Source organism: Odontesthes bonariensis, chromosome 22 (assembly GCF_027942865.1).
Source record: "Odontesthes bonariensis isolate fOdoBon6 chromosome 22, fOdoBon6.hap1, whole genome shotgun sequence".
Lineage (NCBI taxonomy): Eukaryota > Metazoa > Chordata > Actinopteri > Atheriniformes > Atherinopsidae > Odontesthes > Odontesthes bonariensis.
In genome coordinates, this window is record NC_134527.1 from 19,036,063 (window position 1) to 19,060,860 (window position 24,798).

The window sequence follows — 24,798 nt, forward strand, 5'->3', positions numbered from 1 at the left end:
AAAGAAATAAGGTGGTCACCAAATATTGACTTTCAAACTTCTTAGAGTTGTACAAACACTGTTTTGCCTTATTTACTAGTTCCATAATGTTTAGACATAGATAAATGGCTGCACTTATTTTGGGGTTAAGTGATGGTAAAAGCAATGCAATTCCCACTTTCCTTGCAAAATAGAGAGAAATAAGGGGAGACGTGAGACTTTATACAATAAGATCATGTAAGTGAAAAAATTAGGCTGTAGCTCATGTCAGCAACTCTACAAGTTACTTGATCACCTGTAAAAATGTACCATTTCGTTTTTTTTTATTTTGACCCAAGCTATGAAATAAAGAAACCAAAGCCAACAGGAGAAATATTCAGGTCAAGTGCTTTTTAAGAATATGACTTCAGTAAATAAAACCTCAGTGTAAATATACAAGAGACTCTATTTAAGTAAGAAATACCCTTTAAAAACTAAAGGTAAATTAAATAGAGGGAAATAGTGCCGTGATTAGAACTTAATTACTGTTCATTAATGTTTGAGAGGACATTATATTGTCAAGTTGGACTTAATTGTTATTGATTGGTATATTTTAACCTATTTAGTTGAAAATGGCATTTAGATCTGTAATTTTATATGATAACAACTTTAGTGGACATTGAGGAAGATGTGAGAGTTTATCCGTCCTGCAGCATGAGGAGAGGGAGGCGGCTCTGATTTGGCCCGGAGGAGGAGGAGGAGAAGGAGGAGGAAGAGTGGGAGGAACTTATAGAGTTGCAGCAGATTTCATTGAGAACTCGGAAGGCAGCAGGTTAACATCTATGAACTGAACCCTGTCGAAGACTCTCACTCTCCCCTCACTCTGTTGGATTTGCCCTTTTCATCAAAACTAAGGATTTTTATTTCGAGACAACATCTGGAGTATCAAACTGCGGATCTATGCGAACCCGACGCGGGAGTCAACCACATTTGTGAAGTTGAAGAGGAGGAATGTATCGTTTCTTAGTGAAACTAACATTTCTGATTCCAGCAATCGTCCTCTCACAAGGTAAACTTTCTTGAAAAAAACTGATTTGTTGCGGTCTGTGACCATTGAAATTAAGCCTTATAGGGAAGTTTGTGAGTAATAATTACTAGAATGAGGAAGGGATTAGAAAAAAATAATTACATATTTAAACGTAAAGAAAAACTTGACTAAGAGTTCGATCGTGGCAACGACCTCTTTAGAGAGCCACAAGCTGCTGTGCTGCACTGGCTGCAGACTTCCTATTATGTGATGATGTTGGTAAAGCCAAGTAACTTTTTTTTCACTTGCAGAAATTGGGTCATTATTTTGGCGCAACAGTTACTTGTCCATATCATACACTTACAAAAACTCTTAAGTGCTTCTAATTGGACCCCCCCTTTTTTTAAGCGTTTTTTTTTTTTTTTGCATTTATTCTTTTCAGTAAAAATTTAACCAAGCGGTCTGTTTTAAGTTGTTCTACGAGGTGGTTTTAAATAACATTGGAGATAATGGAAGTTGGTGCGTGTGTTGATGCAGGGGTACGCGAAGGGGGTGCAAAAGGGGAGGGAGGGCACCTTTTGTCTGCAAGTGTGGGAGAGTGTTGTGAGTGCCGGGTGGGGGGCGGAGGAGTCTCTGTTGCTCCCGTCTGCCGGTAAACAATGCCGGAGGAGAGTGTTTTATGGCTCGTGCTGGACTCTGATTTCTTTTGTTCCGCATCTGAGCCCCGCAGCTGCCGCGCTCTCCCTACGCAAAAGCGTGCGCTCCCAAAGCCACGCACCACGCGCTCTGGCCTCACCGGCGTCCACAACTGGTTCCACAGTATCCCCCGCGGACACTCGTGTAACAAATCAATTAAAAGATCAGAATGTGCAAGCATTAAGATGTATGGAAAATATCAACAGATGTATAATTTGAATTTCCCTCGGGGTTAATAAATTATCTATCAATAATTCCTCATAGATAATTTAAACACAGCCTTTTTGATAACCACGACACTTGGTTTAACTTAACTGATTTTACAAACACTTTGTGAACTGAGAGTCTATAATTAAATAAATGTTTTGATGTTTTCCCTGCACTCCACAGGTCTAAAATGTTCTCTACCCACTGAGTCATGCCTAAATGGAGGAAGATGTGAAGCCACCTCAAATGGAAATGGAGAATGCAAGTATGTAACAAAGCAAAAAGACTTCAATAGCAGCAACATGTGATGCACACGATGTTGCACTACACACCATATTAATGTGTTTGACAATATTTCCACATACTCAGGACAGTTTGAGCAGGTAGCTGGACCCAGCCAGATGTGTAAAAAGACTAGATTGGAAGATTCTCACTTTTTAATTCCAGATCTATGTGCGTAATATCAAATCAGTTGTAGGCAACTTTGGTCCCAGAAAGTGCTTTTTGGTTGGAAAGAAAAGGGGCCACATATTCCCCCTTTCATTCCTGCCTTTGAGCAGGCCCTGTGCCCAGCAACCGGGGGCCCTTAAGTTTCCTCTGGGCTGGTGTGCTCCTGTACCCCTCCAGGAGCCACATTGCTTTACTTTTCCATTCCCCAAAAAGAGAAAGACTTTTGAGAAGTGTGGAAATAAAAAGTGAGTGTAGATCCAGAATGTTGGAGAGGTGATGGAGGGGTAGCTGGACAAAAGCCCCCCCCCCCCCAACAGCAGCCCGTTAATGAATGCAGGACCCCCTCTCCAGCAAAGTGAGAGGACGCGTCCAGTCCTAAATCTTGTTGTTCTGCTCTTTCATGGGCGACAGCTGGGGCTCGCCTGCCGCCCGTCACCCATTGTCCCGCAGTCAGAATAATGCTGTGTGACTAATCTGAGTGGGGCTTCCCATCATGCCACAGCCACCGCAACACACACCAAAACCTTGCAATAACCCCCCCTCAAAAGGCTTGTCTCCTTCATTTTGAATGGATACCCCCACACCCACCCCCCAACTTTACTGCTTGTGATCTCCATTTGAAAGCCAGATGGCTGTGAAATGTAATTGGATTGGATGTCGAGAGTGTGAGATTAATTGGAATAAAGTGCAGAAATTTGAAGGCAAACAAGTGGGAGCAGACACATGGAGGCAGATTGTTTAAACTGTAGATTGATGTTAGCAGTTTGTGGATGAGGCTCCTTATATATCCACATACTCCTTTGAGCTGACCTTTATGTCAGCTTGCTGATCCAGCCTCGAATGTTCTTCTGTAAGAAGATGAAAAAGAAAGAAGGCCCCAGTTTTAGGGTTGTTGTCAGCTCTGAGGCCAAAACAGATGTGTTCTGAAGGCGGTGTACGTATGTTGTGTTTTCCAGTTTTGTCCAACTTCCAGTCATCTTTTTTGTGTCTCCATCTGTAACGAAACTCAGAGGTGGCCTGGTTTACCCTCAGGGCATGTGGTCACGGCAGGCGCTTCTCTGGTCTGTGTGGACATGGGGAGCTATTGAAGAGCCTGTGCTACTAGCCCAGGGCCACCTATTCTCAATCTGCACACTCCACACACACACACACACACACACACACACGCACACACACACACACAGACACACACACACACACACACACACACACAGACACACACACACACACACACACACATACACACACACACACACACACACACACACACACACACACACATATAGACATCCGCACGTGTGGACACACTGGCACTCAGAAACTCTCCTTCCACCCCCACAAAGCTTTTATTGTGGTCCCAATCTCTGCTCAGTCCAATTAAAAACAGACAGGATGAGGGCATCATTTCACCCACCCATAGTCTCTCTTCCTCCTTGCTTTCCTCTCATTAATCATTCATCCCCTCCAAGCCAAGCAGCTATCAGTCCTGGGGTGCACTGGGAAATTCAGGGGTCAGAGTGCAGCGTCTGTGGCAGGGAGGGGTTTTCAGCATTGGCCCAAATTGTCTTGTTGATGTCACAAATTATAATTTTTTTTTTGTGCCCACATTGTCACTGTGCTGATGACATGGTTGGAAAGTCCACCTGTTGGTAAAAAAAAGATTCTGTCACTGTGGTGACTGAGTGACAGCAGTGCTTCAGATCTCATACCCATCAACTTGAAAGTTGATGGGTATGAGACATCAAACAAAAACATTTAAAAAATGTTTAAACTCCACACAACTGTGGAAGCTACATGTGAGTCATGTTATGCATTGTGGTTTATACTGCTGCGTGTAGGCATACAGCAACACATTTGAGTGGTTAGATCCTCTTCTTGCACAGTTCCCACGGACACATGAGAAATGTCACATGTGGCATAGAGAATAAGGTTATGATTGGTGTAAACTGTGGTAATCAGATATCTTATGCATGGATTTACATAGATTTTGTTGATACACACTTAGTATCCTCGCAGTGGGGGTGTTTTCCTCACTTCCTTGTTGAAAATAACCTCCTTTACTTTACATAATTTGGACACTCATCATTCTTTAGAAAGGGTTAGGCTTGGTACTTTTTGAGCATTTATCTCTCCGATTTTGATTGGGCTCAGCTTTTGTTTACAGCTGCTCTTGACACATACGAAGCAACAAAATAGTTTTAAGTTTTAAAGATATTTTACAAAGTTGATGACAAAAAGACAGCTCTTGATGTCTCCATACTAAGTAAGACAACAAAAAGAAAGGTATTAGAAAGTCATAGTTTGATGCAAATAAGTGTGTGATTCAACAACAAATCAAGACTGTCAAAGGGGGCTGAGATAGACAATCTGTCAGGAGTAGTTGAACTCTTATCTTCCATGGCTGTATTTAGACACTGTCATATTTATGTATGTATTAAATAAATTCAATTTCCAGACATTTAATGTTGGAAACTGTTTTATTACAATTACAAGAAACAGTTTGGCTGAGTTATGTTAACTTTGTCCAAAAGTAGCAATGACTAGCTCAGCAAGAATTTCAAAAGTGTATTTGGTTTGTTTCATTAAAAAATTTATTCATATCACAACATCAACATTATATACCACTGTGTAGGACAGTATTCTGAGAATTTTGCAGTGACTTTTGAAATACTTAAAAGGATCAAAGGACAAATATTGAAAAAGTTTCAATCCTTCTTTCTTTGATGGAAAATAACATTTTTGTTTACTGGGTGAAAGACCCTTCTCTTTACTGTTGCAACTTGCGTCAGAGAAGTTTCGTTTTATAGGGGACATCGGATAATGTTCATCTGTACAAAAACAGTTTGCTGTAGTAGGTTACCAGACACACGGAAACAACAACGAGCATCTGTAATGGGGAAGCACTCGATCAGGACTCTGTGAAGTAAGAGGTTATCTGAAGGTCTAGAGCTTCCTGTTTCCCATGGAGCTGTAGCTGGTTTCTGATGTGGGCAGCATGAGAGCATGCGAGGAAGGGCACAGCTTCGTGTGAGTCAAACTTGGTTCCATTTGTGGAACAGTAATGAGGGCAACACGAGGTTGAAAGGTTGATGACCTCAAAAACGCCTTTGCGTGACTGATGCTGCTCTGCTGTAATAGACACTGTTTTGGTAAGTGCTAAATGTTAATTTTAAACCCAGGAAACATCTCAACTCTCTCTGTACATGTCTCAAGACGTGTAACAGAAATAGACTAGAAAGAGAAAATTGACCTATAGTCCGTGGTGGTTGGTGTGATGAAACCTCCGTGACCTTACACAGAGTGGTCTGGTATTATAAAATGTATTACTCAAAAAGTGATGGAACAGTCTCCTTCAAGGAATGTTGATCTTCATTTGTCCTCCTATAGGATTACCAGGCAGGTGTCTTTGGAAGTTCAGCTCCATGTGGGCTTAAGCAAATCAGGAACATGCAAGTGCATGACAGGGTTAAGTGTGTCTGCTGATATTGGGCTTAAAGCTACTCCCCTGGTTGGGTCCATTCTCGAGATGCCAGGGCTCCTCTGATCCAGGATCCTCCAACAAGGTTTCTGGGACACTGTGGAGAAATGTCCACTCCTCCTTACCCCACATTGAAGCAAATCAATGAGGCAGCTCTTGAAAAGGAATTGTAAAGAAAGTATTCAACACAGTCACATATTTCCTTCATTTACAGTTGGGGTGACCTCTGAGTGGAGTGATCTGGAGATCCTCAGAGTGGGGCAATCAAAGCTGTGCTGTCAGAGCGGAGCGATAAGAGGCTATTTTTCTCTAGTGGGTGCTGAAAGTTCACATTCAGGCAGTCAAAAGAGAATAAATGACATACTATATGTATAGGCGTATGGGCATGTGTCTTTATCTGTCTTTTGACTGCATTAATGGAAATGACTGTCATCAATTAGGATGGTTAGTTACCCCTTATTATTCCTTATTACAATTTACTAATGGGTATTTCAGCTAAAAAATACGAGAAAGACTTGGAACTAAATTCTATTTTGGCTACAGACTGAGGATGCAGGGGTGACTTGTTATGTGCCCACTTGACTGATTGTAATCAGAGTAATGAACTCTAGGTTGCGGGTATCTGATAACTGTCATAAGAGGTGCAGTGGCATGCAGGTGCTTTTATTTGTTTGACCGGGAGGCAGGATGTCTTCACAGAGTGAGTGAAAGAGTACAGTCACTTCATTGAGTCTGTCACCAGTATGTATATCACACTCGCATACGCTGTTGAATTTATGATCTGGGTGTTTGTTAACTGGTATTTTGTGGATGAAGTTGATCTTGCAGTTATAAGTCAGTCAGCTCCACAGTTCTTCTTACTCTGGCTGAACCCAGTTAATCAAACAGCTCTGCTTATTATAAACAATGAGACAGGAAATGGTTTAATAACTAAGAAATATCACCTATTTGAGATCCCTTCTTTCTTTCCTTTTTGAGGGTATGCTACTTGCAGAGGATTTCATTTTTATTTGTGTTAGGCAGTTTTAAAGTGCAGTCTGATGCAGGATTACCTTTAGAATATGCAGTCTACTGAAGTCAAAACAGTATTTTCCAACAGGCTTTGAAGAAATTGCTTGATTCTGTGCTTCTCAAATTCAAAAGCTTGTGAGAGATAACACACTTAAAACACATCACTTAATAATGCGTCCATGCACTTGTTATTTTAATTGTACATCCATTGACTCCCAATATTTTGCCGTGAATTCCCTGTATTTGAAGTACAGTGTCTTCCAAATCTGGTTAATTTCTCATTTTCTCGGGCTAAGCTACATTGTTCTATTCTTGCAAACAGATGTGGGCCCCGGGGGTCAGATGTTGGCTGATGATTAGACAGATCAAGGGAACATAAGCTAACCTAACAAAATGAGGAGGGCAGAAACAAATATAAAAAGAAAGAAAAAAAATTAGGAGAGAGAGCAGAGAAGAGAAGAGAAGAGAAAAGAGGATGCTGATACTTTATAAGCAGAATGAATGGAAATACTAAAGTATAAAACCTGTGCACATATGCATGGTTACTGTATGTCCCTCTCGATCTTTTCATGTAACTTTTTCCACAGCGGTGGCATTTCTAACGCACAGTTGGGCTGGTTTCGTGTTGGAGGATAAAGTCACCCCCAGAGTGACAGATGGTAGATCTGGCCCAGCAGGGAGAGAGAGAGGGGAGAGAAGGCAAAGAGGCCGTCCCACAGTCACAAAAGTGTTTAGGGTCAGAGGTCGGGGAAGCATCTGCTCCGGCCTAAGGGGACATTGCAGCGCCGGGAGAGACCTGTTGCCGTGGTGTGGGCTTTTCAGCGTGTGGGTGGATCTTTATCTCAGAGTGAACTGACTGCAGCACAAAAAGGATCTGTTACAATTAGTTAGTGTGGGGTGACACACAGCAGCGCGCACACACAGCATTAAAAACCATCTGTTTCATCATACTGATTTTGATGTCATAACAACAACTTGCTTTTGTGATTATTCAGCATGTTTTCATGGTGAAGCGAAATAGGAAGCAGGAAACTTCAAAGCCCTACAAATGCCTTTACAATCTTATGCCAATTGCAACTGTCTGGGATCCCTGTGGGGGCACACAGGATTGTTAAAACCCCCCGACTGGTCTCACCTAACTAAGTCAACAACAGAGTTTTCAGCAGTCTTATGTGACATAAGGGGAATGCTGTAAAAAGCAAACTGCTGGGAGCTGGAAAAAAAAAATCCTCACTGGAAAAAAACAAGCAGACAGAGCAGTGAAAACCTGAATGTGAGCTGAAGCAGAGATACTTAGAAAACCCGTTAGAAAGAGGATGTGTAAAATCAAAACAGGAACAGGTAGGGAAGAGGGGAATTAAGAATGAATGGTGTGGTTTGGGGGGGGGTTGGAGAGACAGAAGTTGCAACAGCTGACTTCCCATGGGTTCTTTATGTCCCTGGAGGAGAAGTTGGCTTTTCAGCACCCCCATCTGAGAAGGGGACAGAGAGGAGGGAGACGAGGGGGGCAGATGAGGGATGAGGGGAGAGGAGGAGGAGAAAGGAGGATGGGGGAGGAGGAGGAGCCCTGTCCAACAGCTGCCTTCATTAACATGCGCACCTGCTCCCTGTGGAGATACTAGGAGGCCAACAGATGCCCTTTCTTACACATAAACACTCACAGGCTCATGTGCACAACTGCACACTGTCACACGAGCCCTTATTCAAACATAAACACTTTTTTGCTGACTTTAAATGCTCCTTTACATGACAGATGGGACCTCATTATTATGTACAAGCTGCATATCAAATGATGTCTAAGAATTTTGTGAGAAATCAAAATCTCTTAGTTCCCCTAAACTAAGAGAAGAATTTTTAGCAAAACACTGTAAAAGCGTTGCCAGTTACTCATCTGTGTTCTGACCTGAACTTTATTTTTTTACCAGCTAGCTTGAGCTATGCGACTGTAGCAGTAACTTTCCTTTTCTGGATGGGAGGGAAACACTGGAGAGCTTAAGGCCTGAATGCACAGCTTCATATGGGACATCTATTGGCGGCACGGGCCCTTGATCTCCACAGCCATTTAGGATGAATGTAGACAGCATGGGGGTAAAAGGTAGATGGGAACAGGCTGTTACAACTAGGCTACTTTGTGGTGTCTGTTATACCCGCAGAATGTGTTTTCAAGGTTCTGAGAGAGTCTAATCCAGAGAGACACACTAGAACAACACACTGTCCCTGTCCCACTGCAGTGGGACTTTGCTGGGCGGGAAACTTTCAGTCCCCTTCCACTACCCCCATTCCCTCCCTCCTATTATTCCCCTTTTGTTTAGATAATTGTTCCCATGATTTAGACAAAAACAGGTCCCGGCTTTCTAATCATCATTGCTCCACCTCCTCACTGTCTTTTCCCAGGTGTCCCAGTGACTTTGTAGGCAACCGCTGCCAGTATCCCAACCCCTGCAGCTCTTCACCGTGCCGCAATGGTGGCGATTGCCGTCCCATTTCACATGGCAACACATTCGATTTCCGCTGCGTGTGCCGCCTTGGTTTCACTGACAGGCTGTGCCTGACCCCCACCAACCATGCGTGCATGAGCTCCCCCTGTCGCAACGGAGGAACGTGTGATCTCATTACTCTTGCAATCTTCCGCTGCCACTGCCCTCCAGGATGGTCAGGTATGTAAGAGCCTCAAGCTTTTTTGTCACGAGTAAACTTTTTCTCTGTTTTACCGATTTCACCATGGACCATCACGATTAACTCTTTTTATATGCGTGTTATTTTACAGGAAAAACGTGCCAGACTCCCAACCCATGTGCTTCCAATCCATGTGCAAACGGTGGCCAGTGTTCAGGGTTAGATTCCACCTACAAGTGCACCTGCCCACCCACCTTCAGCGGCCAAACCTGCAAGCAAGATGTAAATGAGTGTGCCCAGACTCCCTCTCCTTGTCGCAATGGTGGTGTATGCGTGAACGAGGTTGGCTTGTACCATTGTCGTTGTCCTCAAGAATTTACTGGCCAGCACTGTGAGACCCCTTACATGCCATGCAGCCCCTCACCGTGCCATAATGGAGGTACTTGTGTCCAGAAGGGAGATACCATCTACGACTGCAGCTGCCTTCCAGGTAACATATATAAAAGTGTATTTAGACATGATTTAGCAGAATGAGGATTGTTAACTTTTTTTAGAAGACTTGAAGTTGCATATGTTTTTTCTTTTTCTTTTTCTTTTTCTTTTCCTGTTTCATCAGTTGACCTCAAAAACAGTGTGTTATTGTAGTAAAATCTGATTGGGAGGAGTAATCTCTGGTTACCCCACTCCCCTCTCTGCCAGCATCCACTGGCAGGATGCAGTCACACAGACGTTTCCTCTTGATAATCACCAGTGAGCCCACAAAGCGCCAGAGATAGGCACGTACACATAGACGTATAGATACACACCCCATTCATTAGGTCACAGACCCTCAAAAATATCTTGTTTTTCACCTAAATACTACCAGTCTGTCTGCCATCTTTATTGTGTTGGTACGCAAAGCTGTTGCAGTGCTGCGGTTACTGTTGTTACAATCAAGACACCAGCTCTGGAGAAACTTTTCCCATTTAAACCGCACTGTACTTTTCTGTTTCTCAGTTTCTAAAAGGTTAAAAGAGTTTTAATTAATTGCTATTGAAGCATTCAGTTGCATGTGTTTTTGTCCGATTGTCTGCTTATGTTCAGTACAAACAATGTTATTTAGATATGCAGCTGAATGAGGGATATTGAGGGGCTGTGTGTTAAAGTTTAATCCATGCTGTGTGTCTCTTGTGGGTGTCTGCTGTGGAATGCCTTCAGATAACGAAGCTGCACGAGCACCTGCAGAGCCGCGGGTTGATTGTTAATCAGACTATCATGCCTGTAAAACACCCACTCAAGCCTTTGATGTCTGAGGAGGAGACAGGCTACACTGTCATCTACAGGGCATTAAAACAGTTTGCCACGAGGATAGAGAGAGGTTATCTTTTTATGTGAGGAGTGATAACATAAGGAAGGAAAGGACTGATTATTAACCGAATCCAAATATTGCCAAATCTCTGTCTTTATCTTTCTTACTCCACTCTTGTTCAAATCTTTTGTTCTGTCTCTGTTCATCAGGCTTCACAGGCCAGCATTGTGAGCATAACATCAATGACTGTCCAGGTCACAACTGTCAGAATGGTGGAGTGTGTGTGGATGGAGTGAACACCTACAATTGCCAGTGCCCACCTCATTATACCGGTGATTTTTTTACTTACATTTTTTTTCATACCTATCTTGACAGTTAAAATGGAAGAAGAAAAAAAAAAAAAAAGACACCAAACATGAACTAACTGCCCAAACAAAAATAGTGCTCTCACGCTCTTCCATACACACTTTTTCAGGTCAATACTGCACAGAAAATGTGGATGAATGTGAGCTGATGCCCAACGCATGTCAGAATGGAGGGACGTGCCACGACACACATGGCAGCTACCACTGCGTCTGTGTAAACGGGTGGACGGGTGACGACTGCAGCGAGAACATAGACGACTGCGCCAGTGCAGCTTGCTATCATGGCGCCACCTGCCATGATCGTGTGGCCTCATTTTTCTGCGAGTGTCCTCATGGACGCACAGGTATGACTGTCTGCAGCCCTGTCAGGCAACAGTACAGACAGGTCACAGTTTTAAAAGAAAGAGATTAAATGTGGTATGTTTGCACCTACAGGTTTGCTGTGCCACCTTGATGATGCCTGCATCAGCAACCCATGTCAAAAAGGCTCTAACTGTGACACCAACCCAGTCAATGGCAAGGCAATATGCACCTGTCCTCCAGGTTACACTGGAACAGCCTGCAACTTGGACATTGACGAGTGCTCGCTTGGTAAGTCACAAAGTCAGCTGTTTCCTCATGTCGGGCCTACCAATTAAATCTTTTACAGCTGTTCCACACAGATATTACCACAGATATCTAACAAATTATACCTTGTAACGTTTTAGGTGCCAACCCATGTGAACACGGTGGTCGCTGCCTCAACACAAAAGGCTCCTTCCAGTGCAAGTGCCTTCAGGGATATGAGGGTCCTCGTTGTGAGATGGATGTCAATGAATGCATGTCCAATCCCTGCCATAATGATGCCACCTGTCTAGACCAGATTGGAGGGTTCCATTGCATCTGTATGCCAGGTAACACTATTTGTTTATATTGCAGAAAAATATAAACAGGTTTAAGGGTTAAATGCATACATCTGTTTACATTTTCTTTTGTTTTTCACTGGTTGAGGTATAATTTATTATAAAATGCTCATGTACAAGTTCAAAATTCTATTTTAAAGTGAACTACATAAAATAAACAGCTTGCCCTAAATGAGCGACTCACTCTTTGTTTGAGCTCTACCAAACTAGCCACTTGGTAATATGCAAATACGAGACATGGTGAGGTCATCAAGTCCAGGAAGTACAGTTTGGACTACAAATGAAGCATTTTACATAGTTCTAGAGTAGCATTTTCTTCGGAGAGAATAACACCCTTTGTTATTGACTTTGCAATTTTGGAGACATTATGGGTAGATAGAAATGTTAATAGCAAAACAATTTAAGAGAGAGACCCAAAACGCACTGTTTTTCCTCTTAAAGTTCTGGGCGAGGTGGCAAGTAAGCAAATATGGCTGTTGTGTCTTTCATTTCAGGATATGAGGGTGTGTTCTGTCACATCAACACAGATGAGTGTGCCAGCCAACCTTGTCTTAACAATGGCAAGTGCATAGACAAGATCAACTCCTTCCACTGCGAGTGCCCCAAAGGTGAGAGAATATCTGGAAAACTGTAAAATAACTGTAAAAAAAAATCAGTTTGAGGATCATTTAACCTAATATAAACCCTTTTGGTTAGACAATTGGAGCAAAGAAGGCCCCATAAAAAAGTGGATCATTAACTAATCTGTCAATGAGTATAGCACACATGGTTCACAGATTGAATGTTAATGATTTACTTCGTCTTGAACATTTTATGGGTGAATGAAACAAAGTGAACCAGCCTGCAGTAACATTAGCATATTTGGCGGGCAAGATAGTTTGTGATGAAGCTTAGCGCCAAAATTGGGGGCTGGGATTGGTTTATAGCCGATAAGCTGGAGGCCATTGTGTTGAGATTTGAAAGGAAGATTTCACTGCACGGTAAAAGCTGAGAAGGAGGGGGGGGGTTGGAGGTAATGCTGTGGAATGGTTTTGTAAGGACTTTCAGCATCCAGCAGAACCACTTCAGATGCAAATTAGTTTGTCTGTTCTCAAGTTTCATATTATGCATAATGTAGATATGAATATTATCTTGAGCTGAATTATTTATGAAATTTTCACAAATGTAATCTGCATTTACAAAGATTTTTAATTCTCTGTTTTATAAAATGCATCTGCAGGATTTTCAGGAAGCCTTTGTCAGGTGGACATTGATGAGTGTGCTAGCACCCCCTGCAAGAATGGAGCTAAATGTACTGATGGACCCAACAAGTACACTTGTGAATGTGCTGAAGGTACACTCTATCGCAGTTTCTATAAACATCATATCTAATCTTTTCTGTTCCTCTCCTTATAAATGTGGCAGTTGTTAAATCTTTTCTCTGCCCTTCCAGGTTACACAGGGCAACACTGTGAGATTGACATCAATGAGTGCTACTCTGATCCCTGCCACTATGGCACATGTAAGGACGGGCTGGCCTCCTTCACGTGCTACTGCCGCCCTGGTTACACTGGCCGCTTGTGTGAGACTAACATCAATGAGTGTCTTAGCCAGCCCTGTAAGAACGGTGGCACTTGCCAGGACAGGGAAAACTCCTACATCTGCTCCTGCCCTAAAGGCACTGCAGGTGAGACTTCAGTTATCCCTAAACAGCTCGGATAATTCTTCCAGGGAAAATGTCTATATCTTTCTCATCTTTTCTCTCTTACATTGTAACCAACAGGCTTTAATTGTGAGGTGAACCTGGATGACTGTAAGAGTAAGCCCTGTGACTATGGAAGGTGCATCGACAAAATCAATGGCTACGAGTGTGCATGTGAACCGGGTTACACAGGTGAGCACTGGGTGGAGTTTACAGGTGCAGGGGGATGGTCCCCTGAGCTTAGGGAGGGGCAGGTAGGACAGGTGGCTAGCGGGTCCGCTTCTGTGAAACAATGGTGTCAGATTGCCTGTGTGGGATGTGGGGTGGGCGTGGGTGGGGCGGGCAGAGAGAGATAGGGACACAGCCCCCAAACCTGATACATGTACAAACACACACAAAGCACTAACTTTGTTTGCCTTTTGAAAGGGTTGTGACGTCAAGCTTGGGAAGACTCTGTAGGGTGATCCTTTAAAAGAAAAGAAGATTGACCTTTAAACACATATCCGATGTTTATAGGAGTGTGAATATGTTAGACCCCACTGATAATTTAAATGTTTCCACTCCATAACTTTGCAGGCACTCATCTACTTGTAATGTACTTGAACATAGAAAGGTTGACAAATTCCTATTTCTGTAAGGGGGCTCCTTTCATGGCCCAACAGATTCGGTTCTGACTAGTTGCTGCTCTCTGATTATTTTATAAAGGAGGCAGGGATGAAAGAACAAGCGTATTTGCAGGCTGCTGTGCATCCCTCCTCCTCTTCCTCCCACCACTTTTTGTGCTCTTGGGTTGAATGTGGAGGGAACAGCAGGACTGAAACACAGAGGGACAGAGGACTATTGTGACTGAAGATCAGGCAGTTGGACCCTCCTCTCCTGACTGATGAAGAGCATAGGGAGGGAGCTGGATAGGAGATCAGAGGGGGGTTTAATTGTTACTCGGCCGTGTGTGAAATGGGTCTAGCCTTCTGTCCCTGTAAACGGCCTTGGGTGAGGTCGTTTCTCTGCGGAAGGGGGGGTGTTGTGTGTGAATAGGGAGAGTAGCCACAGCCCTCCTCCTCCTTCTCTCCTGGTAGCACCTCCCTTCTCTCAGATCCAGCTGAAACCCTTCTTCTGCCTATTCAACAAGGCCCCATTGAATCAATGGTGGAGAGGTAAAAGGGCCTCTAGGGGCCATGAGGCCAAGCACACATTGGAGCTGCTACAGCTTCTGCTCATTGAAAGCTGCACAGAGCACCTCAGCTAGCAGATTATAAAGGCTTAAAGAATACCTCACCAGAGAGCAGCTGTTTGGCTTCTTTAATGGCCAGTGTAGATATTTATAAAGCAACAACTTTCAAAATGAATGTTTGCTACCCTCCTAAAATCCTCTTTTATTGTCTTGCAGGCGCAATGTGTAACATCAACATCGATGACTGTGCCATCAACCCGTGTCACAATGGGGGCACATGTATCGATGGCATCAATAGCTTCACTTGCCTCTGCCCAGAGGGCTACAATGACGCCACCTGTTTGTCACAAGTGGATGAGTGTAGCAGCAACCCCTGCATCCATGGCCGATGCCAAGACCTCATTAATGGGTGAGCACAGATCCAATTTTAAGATATGAGACAAGCAAAATCTACATCAAGGCTCACGAGCCTGTCTTTCAAATTTTTTCGTCTGAAGCTACAAATGTACCTGTGAGTCCGGCTGGAGCGGCCAAAACTGCGACATCAATAACAACGAATGCGAGTCCAACCCCTGCATGAATGGGGGAACCTGCAAAGACATGACCAGCGGATACCACTGCACATGCAGAGTTGGTTTTACTGGTCAGTTACAACCTCTCTTGTCACTTTCCTTTCATCGACACAAAAAGATTGCTCTTTTGGCTTGGATCTAACCCAAGTGTGTTTTCTAATTTTGTTGCTGTAGGACCTAACTGCCAAACTAACATCAATGAGTGTGCCTCCAACCCCTGCCTCAACCAGGGAACCTGCATCGATGATGTGGCTGGATACAAGTGCAACTGTTTGCTGCCTTACACTGGTATGACATGGAGTGGCTTAACTTTTACTCAGAGAATCAGACTACTTGTTGATGTAGTTTGGTGCTCCCTCAGCTGTGTGCACAATCTTAAAATGTAAATATAGTCTTTCAGTTTCCACACAGAAAGTTTCTCCTATCATATCCAATGTTGTCTGAGAAAACATCACCCAGAGGCTACTAACAGGGATGCCTGTTTTTTGCATCTGTGTGTGGAAAGATCTGCTCGTCTGTTTTGCATGGATAAAATACTATGTGTGTTTTGGAATAACATGCCACAGCAGCTAATAGAAGCTGCAGAGGTGGATACTACTCCAAGCCCTATTCACACTTCCGCCATGTCCTGTTTCCTGTCTATGATCGCACAATAGCAGGAAACAGGAAAGCCCTTCCTGTTTGGTTAAGTCGTCATGGAAATGGATAAGGAAGTGGAATGGAATTAGAAGTTTGTTACTTTAAAAATGAAGTATTTAGCAAAACAAATGCAGTGAAATATGAATGAAATACTATTAAAATTGATTTTGTGACTTGATATTGAAGTCTAAGGCTGAGGCAGCTACTGTATTTAGCTAAATAAGTGCTAACACTGATGTATGTTCTGTTACCAGGTGAAAACTGTGAGACCCTGCTGGCCCCCTGCAGCCCCCGACCCTGTAAGAATGGTGGAATATGTAAGGAGGCTGAAGACTACCAGAGTTTCTCCTGCATATGCCCTGAAGGATGGCAAGGTATGCATCAATGCATGGTTTCAATGCAAAGTGTGTTTCTATCCATTTTTTCTCTTCATTCTCTGGACTTTGTAAAAATATTTCTTCGATTGTCTTTCTTTCTTTATCAAAAGGCCAAACATGTGAGATTGATATCAATGAATGCGTGAAAAACCCATGCGGTAATGACGGCCTTTGCTTCAACACTATGGGGGGCTACCAGTGCAAGTGCAAGCCAGGTTACACTGGCCAGAAGTGTGAGACAGACATCGATGACTGCAAACCAAGTAAGCCACAGACCTAAAGCATCGTAGGTTCCCATCTATGGTTTAAAACATCACTGGTAAATAGTTATCTTACATCCTCTTTTTTGTGTTTCAGATCCATGCAGTAATGGAGGTCTTTGCCGCGATGGCATCGATAGTTTCACATGTACCTGTCTGCCTGGGTTTCGTGGTGTCAGGTGTGAGCAGGACATAAATGAGTGTGAGAGTAACCCTTGTAAGAATGGGGCCAACTGCACCGACTGTGTCAACAGCTACACCTGCACCTGCCCACCAGGCTTCAGTGGTATTAACTGTGAGATCAACACCAATGACTGCACTGACAGGTAGTGTACCCTGTCATTTAACTCAGTTACTATACAATCAACTCAAAAGTGAGCATAGTGATCTAAGGATTTGTTTTCCCTTGTATTTTTACAGCTCTTGCTTCAATGGTGGCACCTGTATGGACGGAATCAATGCCTTCACCTGCTTGTGTCTAACTGGATTCACTGGTAGCTATTGCCAGTATGATATAAATGAGTGTGACTCCAAGCCGTGCCTCAATGGGGGCACCTGTCTGGATGGTTACGGGACATACAAGTGTACCTGTCCTCATGGCTACACAGGAGTGAACTGTCAGGTAGGAGGTTTGTCTAATCATATAGCACACTGTGTTTAATGTCACATGAAGCCTCCATTTTAGCAATTCGTTAAGTATATTCTGTGTCTTTTTTTCACTTTAGAACCTTGTACGCTGGTGTGACTCCTCCCCCTGTAAAAACGGAGGTTCCTGCTGGCAGCAGGGGGCCTCTTATACCTGCCAGTGTCAGACTGGGTGGACAGGCCTGTACTGTGACATCCCAAGCGTGTCTTGTGAGGTCGCAGCCAAACAGCAAGGTACAATGTTTTACATCATGTGCAATAACTTTCATTTTAAGATATGTTCAATCTAAATCTGGTGTGTGATTGGCACATTGTAAAAGTCCATCGTTTGCTGTTGATTGCAGGTGTTGAAGTGACCCAGTTGTGCAGGAATTCAGGCCAGTGTCTGGATGCTGGAAACACACATTACTGCCGGTGTCAGGCCGGATACACAGGGAGTTACTGCCAGGAACAGGTGGACGAGTGCTCACCCAATCCTTGTCAGAATGGAGCAACCTGCACTGATTATCTAGGAGGTTACAGTTGTGAGGTAAGGTGAATTTGGTTCCAGAGGTTTCAATGATTATTTTTAATCATGCAAACACCCAAATACATATAGTATAGTTGTCTATCATGAGGGTGTTTATTTTTTCATTTGCCTTTTTTATTGGTTTTAGGCAACACTCATTCAGATAATCAAAATGTTATCATTTTAACAACAAAATGTGCTCATGCTTTTTTTCTTTATCAGTGTGTTCCTGGTTACCATGGTGTGAACTGCTCAAAAGAGATCAACGAATGTCAGTCTCAGCCCTGCCAGAATGGAGGCACCTGCATCGACCTCATCAACACTTACAAGTGCTCCTGTCCCAGAGGAACACAAGGTACGAATCTGCGTTTCAAATAAATGGCAAACAAATATAATATAATATAACAGAATACCAAAACAAATTAAATATACATGTCTAACTCAAAGTATATGTTTCCTATAGGCGTGCACTGTGAGATTAATTTGGATGACTGCAACCCCTCAAGCGACCCACTGACAAACGAGCCCAAGTGTTTCAACAATGGCAAGTGTGTGGACCGCATTGGAGGCTACCAATGTGTGTGCCCAGCAGGTTACGTGGGTGAACGCTGTGAAGGTGATGTCAACGAGTGTCTGTCAGACCCATGTGATCCCAGAGGGTCCTACAACTGCATCCAGCTCACCAACAGCTACCGCTGCGAATGCCGTACTGGATATACAGGTACAGATGTGCATCCAGCAGCACATAATAAACGTACAAACGACAGAAAGAGCACCTGCTTAATGCTTCTGATCTACAGGTCAGCGCTGTGATAAGGTGTTTGACGGCTGCAAAGGAAGACCCTGCAGAAATGGAGGAACATGTGCTGTTGCCAGTAACACACCTCATGGTTTCATCTGTAAATGTCCACCTGTGAGTGCAGCGACAACATCTCTTACCTCTTAAAAAGTTCATCTCATTGCCTTTTTACAATCGGTTACATTGATGATCATTAAATCTCTCATTTATATGTTTCTAGGGCTTCACTGGTTCTTCTTGCGAGTACGATTCCCGCTCCTGTGGAAGTCTGAATTGCAGGAATGGTGGCACATGTGTCTCAGGCCACCTAGGCCCACGCTGCCTGTGTCCTCCAGCCTTCACTGGACCTGAGTGTCAAACCCCAACTGACAGCCTCTGCATCTCCAACCCCTGCTACAATGGGGGTACTTGCCAGATCACTCCTGATGCTCCATTCTTCCAGTGCAGTTGCCCCAGCAACTTCAACGGCCTGCTTTGCCACATACTAGACTACTCCTTCGTTGGGGGTTTTGGCCGAGACATCACTCCACCTCCAGAAGTGGAGGTGAGCTGCGAGCTTCCTCAGTGTGATGAGTGGGCGGGGAACCACATCTGTGACTCGCTGTGCAACAACCATGCCTGCGGCTGGGATGGAGGAGACTGCTCACTTAATTTTGATGATCCCTGGCAAAACTGCTCAGCTGCTCTACAGTGCTGGCGTTACTTCAATGATGGGAAGTGTGATGGCCAATGTAACAGCCCAGGGTGTCTCTATGATGGCTTTGATTGCCAAGGACAGGAAGGACAGTGCAAGTAAGTCTGGGAAATGGAGACCTACACTTTTTTGGCATTTGTGTTTTTGTTTCAGAATAATAATAGTCTTCTCTTTTTTTTCAGTCCTCTATATGATCAGTATTGCAAAGACCACTATGCCGACGGTCACTGCGACCAAGGTTGCAACAATGCAGAGTGTGAATGGGATGGCCTGGATTGTGCCAACAACATGCCAGAGAAGCTTGCTGATGGACATTTGGTACTGGTGGTCCATATTCCCCCTGAGCTGCTTAAAAACCATTCTTCATCGTTCCTCAGGGATCTCAGCAGCGTTCTTCACACCAATGTGGTGTTCCGTCGTGATGCCAAAGGAGAGCCCATGATCTTTCCTTACTATGGCAACGAGCAAGATCTGGTTAAACATAATGTGCTGAAACGCTCTGCAGATGGCTGGCCCGAGTGGGCCTCCATGCCTGCCAATGTTTTCGGTCAGGTGAAGGAGAGTGTGTCCTCCGTGGTCAGCTCTCGGAAACGCAGAGAGCTGGATTCTGTGCAAGTTAAAGGGTAGGACATCAGCACGACAGTAACACTTTAAATCAACAAAATTATTTGTATTTTAGATTATAGAAAAGTGTACAATATTAATCTTTCTACCCATTTTTGCTCACAGGTCCATTGTGTACCTGGAGATTGACAACCGTCAGTGTTACCAGCAGTCAACTGAATGCTTCCAGAGTGCTACAGATGTGGCTGCATTCCTCGGAGCACTTGCCAGCAGTGGAAATCTCAATGTCCCCTATATTGAAGCTGTCACAAGTATGCCATCATATCCAGTGTTTTTGCTCCTTTGCGTATGTTATATACATCAAAAACTGTCCAGCTAAATGATATCCTAATTAAACATTTTCATTTTTTCTCCAGGCGTTAGACCTACTGATCCCCCTCAAGAGCTCTACCCTATGTATGTGGTCTTCCTTGGTTTGGCTGCATTGGGTTTCATCTGCCTAGGCGTTCTGGTGTCTCGTAAGCGGCGACGAGAGCATGGTCAGCTTTGGTTTCCTGAAGGATTCAAAGTATCAGAGCCCAGCAAAAAGAAACGCAGAGAGCCGTTGGGAGAGGATTCTGTTGGACTGAAGTAAGTAGACTTTAAAGGAAAATTTCAAGGCAGCTATACTTTTTAGAAATCGAATCCCTAACAGTGCTTATGTTCTCACTGTAGTAAAGGTGGTCTAATCTATATCCTCATCTTTTCAACAGACCTATGAAAAACTCTGACATCAATCTTATGGATGATAATCAAAATGAATGGGGTGATGATGATCCAGACTGTAGGCGTTTCAGGGTAAGATGAAGGTTTACTCTTTTCTTGCTGTAATAAATGAAAAATAAATCAGACTGTGTCAATCATGTGTGCCACAGATAGTGTAATTGATGATTTTTGTGTATTTCAGTTTGAGGAGCAGGCTATGTTGGATTTGAGCGATCATACTGACCAGAGGAAATGGACCCAGCAGCACCTAGATGCAGCTGACCTGCGGATTGCATCCATTGCTCCTACGCCTCCCCAGGGCGAGATAGAAAACGACTGCATGGATGTCAATGTCAGAGGACCAGGTGCGAACACAGACAGAGATGAGATCACTAAATAACTGACTTTCTTTCCAAAGTGATGTTATCATTCTGCATTCTGAAAACACAGATTGTGTGGGAATTCACCATCCTTCTCGGTTTTCCTTTTCAGATGGTTTCACCCCCCTGATGATCGCCTCCTGCAGCGGTGGGGGTCTGGAGACTGGTAACAGTGAAGAGGAAGAGGATCCATCAGCAGAAATAATCTCCGACTTCATTTACCAGGGCGCCAACCTCCATAACCAGACTGACCGCACGGGTGAGACTGCCCTCCACCTAGCTGCCCGCTATGCCCGCTCAGATGCCGCCAAGCGTCTCCTGGAGTCCAGCGCCGATGCCAACGTTCAAGACAACATGGGTCGCACTCCACTTCACGCTGCGGTGGCTGCAGATGCGCAGGGAGTGTTTCAGGTGCCTGCTCACTCTGAAGTCTCAAATCCGTTCAGGCTTTCATTTTCATTTCATTTTCAAAATCAGTTTACTAAAGTCTGTCTTTTCACAGATTTTGATCCGAAATCGTGCCACTGATCTTGACGCCCGAATGCATGATGGAACAACACCGCTGATCCTGGCTGCCCGATTAGCGGTTGAGGGCATGGTCGAAGAGCTTATCAACTGTCATGCTGATGCTAATGCCACTGATGATTCTGGTAGCTAACACTTTATCACTCAGCTATCTTCACACGTCCTAACAAATGCTTCATTTTGCTGGGAGTTATGATGATAAACCTTTTGAATCTGCCATCTCTCTGCAGGTAAATCTGCTCTCCACTGGGCTGCAGCTGTAAACAATGTGGAGGCTGCCATGGTGCTGCTGAAAAATGGCGCCAACAAAGACATGCAAGACAACAAGGTATGTAAAAGAATGACTGTGATGGAGCTATGTGAGAACTTTCATTGTATTTTTATTTAATCAACTTCTGATTGGTTTATTTTGTTGTTTGTTTTTAGGAGGAGACACCACTGTTCCTTGCAGCTCGTGAGGGCAGTTTCGAGACAGCAAAAGTTCTTTTGGAACACTTTGCCAACCGTGAGATCACTGACCATCTTGACCAGCTGCCCAGGGATATTGCCCAGGAACGTATGCACCATGATATTGTCCGTCTTCTGGATGAGTACAACATAGTTAGAAGTCCTGGTCTTCACAACACCCCCCTAAGCACCTCCACGCTCTCCCCTCCTCTTTGCTCTCCCAATGACTATCTTAGCAACCTCAAGCCAACGCACTCTGTCAAGAAAGTTCGAAAACTTAGCTCTGGTGGAAAAGGAGGGAAGGATGGGGGTAAAGATAATAGGATGAAGAAGAAAAAGTCCTTGGATGGGAAGAATAACTTGCTAGACACATCGGCTGTTCTCTCCCCAGTGGAATCCCTCGAGTCTCCCCACGGTTACCTGTCTGATGTGGCCTCTCCTCCCATGCCGTCACCCTTCCAGCAGTCCCCACCTATGTCTCTAAATCACCTGCAAGGCAATGGGGACTCCCATTCAGGCCAGATGAACATGGGTAAGGATATGAGCTGCATGGCTTTTGACCCTCACCCACCTCGTCTCTCCCACCTGCCTGTATCCAGCCCGAGCACTCAGGGCACAACATCCATAGGTGGCAGCAGAGGAGGTCAGTGTGACTGGGTCTCCAGGATGCATCCAGGTGTTAGCCAGCAAGGAAGCTTCCCCCAAGTGCCACCCATTACACACAACATGATGGGTGCCCTGCATGGCGTCAGTACTGCCACTTTGTCTCAGATAATGGGCTACCAGAATCTGCAGGCCAGCCACCTTGGCTCTTCTGCACACATGATGCAGCAGGCTCACTCAAGGCAGCTCCAGCACCAGAACTCCAACTCAACCACAGCCAGTCAAAGCCTCAACCAGAGCTTCCCTAACATTGAGCTGAACGGCTCCGACATGCAGCAAAATGGCGGATCAGGCCGTTCGTTGACCATCCACACTGTGATGCCACAGGAGACGCAGATGCTCGGCACTCAGTTTCTCACCCCGCCCTCTCAGCATAGCTATTCAGGCCCCATGGACAACACACCTAACCACCAGCTACAGGTGCCTGACCACCCCTTTCTAACCCCCTCCCCCGGCTCCCCTGACCAGTGGTCCAGCTCGTCCCCACATTCCAACGTGTCTGATTGGTCGGAGGGCATCTCCAGCCCGCCTACAAGTATCCACTCACAGATTAATCTAATCCCAGACCAGTTTAAGTAAAGACTGGATGGAAAATGGACCTTACCCTCAGCTGGAACAGATACTAAGTGCATACAAAGCTCTATCAGAAAGACAGTGACAAACTTCACCCAAGACTGAAGATGCTTCTTTTTTATCATCAGTTTTTATACTAATAAAAAGCAGTTGTAGCTATTTTGTATTTATTTATGTGCTTTTTTTTGACCTGAAAGATAAAGATGATTTTTATATTTATGCTTTTTTGGATTATTTTTCTTTTTTTTGGGGGGGGGGTTATGTATGAAAACATTAGAAACTGTTGATAAGGAGCGTATATCAGAAAGAAAGGCTCCTTGATGTGTACACTGGTTATTTATTTGTCTTGTGTTGACATATTCACTGGATTTATTTGAGTCTTTTTGGCGCATCAGTTTTCACCAATCTTATTTTGGGCTGATGCGTTGCTTTACGTTTGTACAGATCTTTTTTTAAAAAGACTTTTATAGGATATTTTAAATTTTCAGTATTAAGTAATTATATTTTAACCTCCTTTTTCTTTTTAAGTGACAGGTTTTGTTACTGAACTACATTTCACTAAGTCTTATCACTGAGTCTGCTTTAGACGTTGATTTAATATATTCATATCAAGTGTCACCTTTCTTAGTGTTGCTTGTTACACTGTCCTCTCTGACAAAATTATTAAACCGTAGCTGAGAGAGGGTAACAGAGATATCGGACTTTGGAAATTTTGGACCTTTAAGCACAGAACAAATTTCCCTTATTGGCTGAGAGATGCTATTTAGAGTGAGTAGAAAATCATCTAAATAAATCTGAGTCTATTTCTTTCTTGAATTGTGGTCTGGTGTGGTGCTGAGTGATTGATTTGTGACCATTTATGATGCAAGGATCGTCTCTTTGTTTCGTATTGTTTTACAAATCACTGATTATGGTTACTGTGTTTAACCTGTTGAGTGTTAAATTGCAGACCTGTTGTAGAATGTTGAAATGTTACATTTGCCACAGCTTTTAACAAGTGCCAGTGTAATCTTCGCTTTTCTTACGAAAAGCAATGTATTTGTGAGATTTCTTGTAAAAAACAAACAAAAAAAAAACAAGTGTCTGCAAGGAGGGAAAACATTATTGGTAAAAGAAATTAGGGCCTTCATGTGTTTGGTGACATCATCTGCGCTTTGAAAAGGAGTGGTTTAAGGTGTCAAAATGTCATGTTTTATAAACTAATACAGAAGTAAAGATGTTTTTAAGAAAAAAGTCATTTGATTTTCATGCACAGTTGTAGTTTGCAAAGAAATATTTCCTGATTAAAATGTTTTGTAAAGTTGTCATGATTCAATAAAAAACTATTGATAAGCTGAGTTTCTTTCTTGATTAGATTTTTTTCTCCTGAGCTGAAGGTGGTTGAACCTTCCTGCAAATATAATGCTCTTGTTGTGATGGCAAGTAGGGAAACATTACAGAGAGACAATAATTCATTTCAGCTGATATTTTCCCCAAGAGCAAAACGTGTTGATGCCATCGTCACTGTTTATGCTGTGGGACTGCCAGTGCTTCTGTCACAGGAAATTATGATGTGAGA

The 24,798-nt window shown here is 43.7% G+C and overlaps 1 protein-coding gene across 2 annotated transcripts; it reads left to right on the forward strand.

The window, feature by feature from the left end:
• The first annotated feature begins 761 nt into the window (after window positions 1–761).
• Window positions 762–24,572, forward strand: notch1a (notch receptor 1a). 2 transcript variants are annotated; one of them, XM_075456635.1, is made up of 34 exons: window positions 762–1,027; window positions 2,072–2,153; window positions 9,222–9,484; window positions 9,595–9,933; window positions 10,941–11,063; window positions 11,207–11,440; window positions 11,532–11,687; window positions 11,804–11,989; window positions 12,493–12,606; window positions 13,218–13,331; window positions 13,431–13,664; window positions 13,761–13,871; window positions 15,067–15,259; window positions 15,348–15,493; window positions 15,597–15,710; window positions 16,316–16,435; window positions 16,549–16,701; window positions 16,796–17,024; window positions 17,119–17,320; window positions 17,424–17,577; window positions 17,688–17,872; window positions 18,074–18,206; window positions 18,315–18,572; window positions 18,652–18,764; window positions 18,871–19,442; window positions 19,527–19,967; window positions 20,074–20,219; window positions 20,325–20,538; window positions 20,661–20,745; window positions 20,855–21,017; window positions 21,145–21,443; window positions 21,535–21,682; window positions 21,788–21,885; window positions 21,984–24,572. In XM_075456635.1, exons 1-34 carry the CDS (start codon window positions 970–972, stop codon window positions 23,244–23,246), a joined length of 7,443 nt encoding a protein of 2,480 aa, XP_075312750.1. In that variant the 5' UTR covers window positions 762–969; the 3' UTR covers window positions 23,247–24,572. The 2 variants fall into 2 exon arrangements, with proteins under 2 accessions (XP_075312750.1, XP_075312751.1); XM_075456636.1 differs by lacking the exon at window positions 15,597–15,710.
• The last annotated feature ends 226 nt before the right edge of the window (window positions 24,573–24,798 follow it).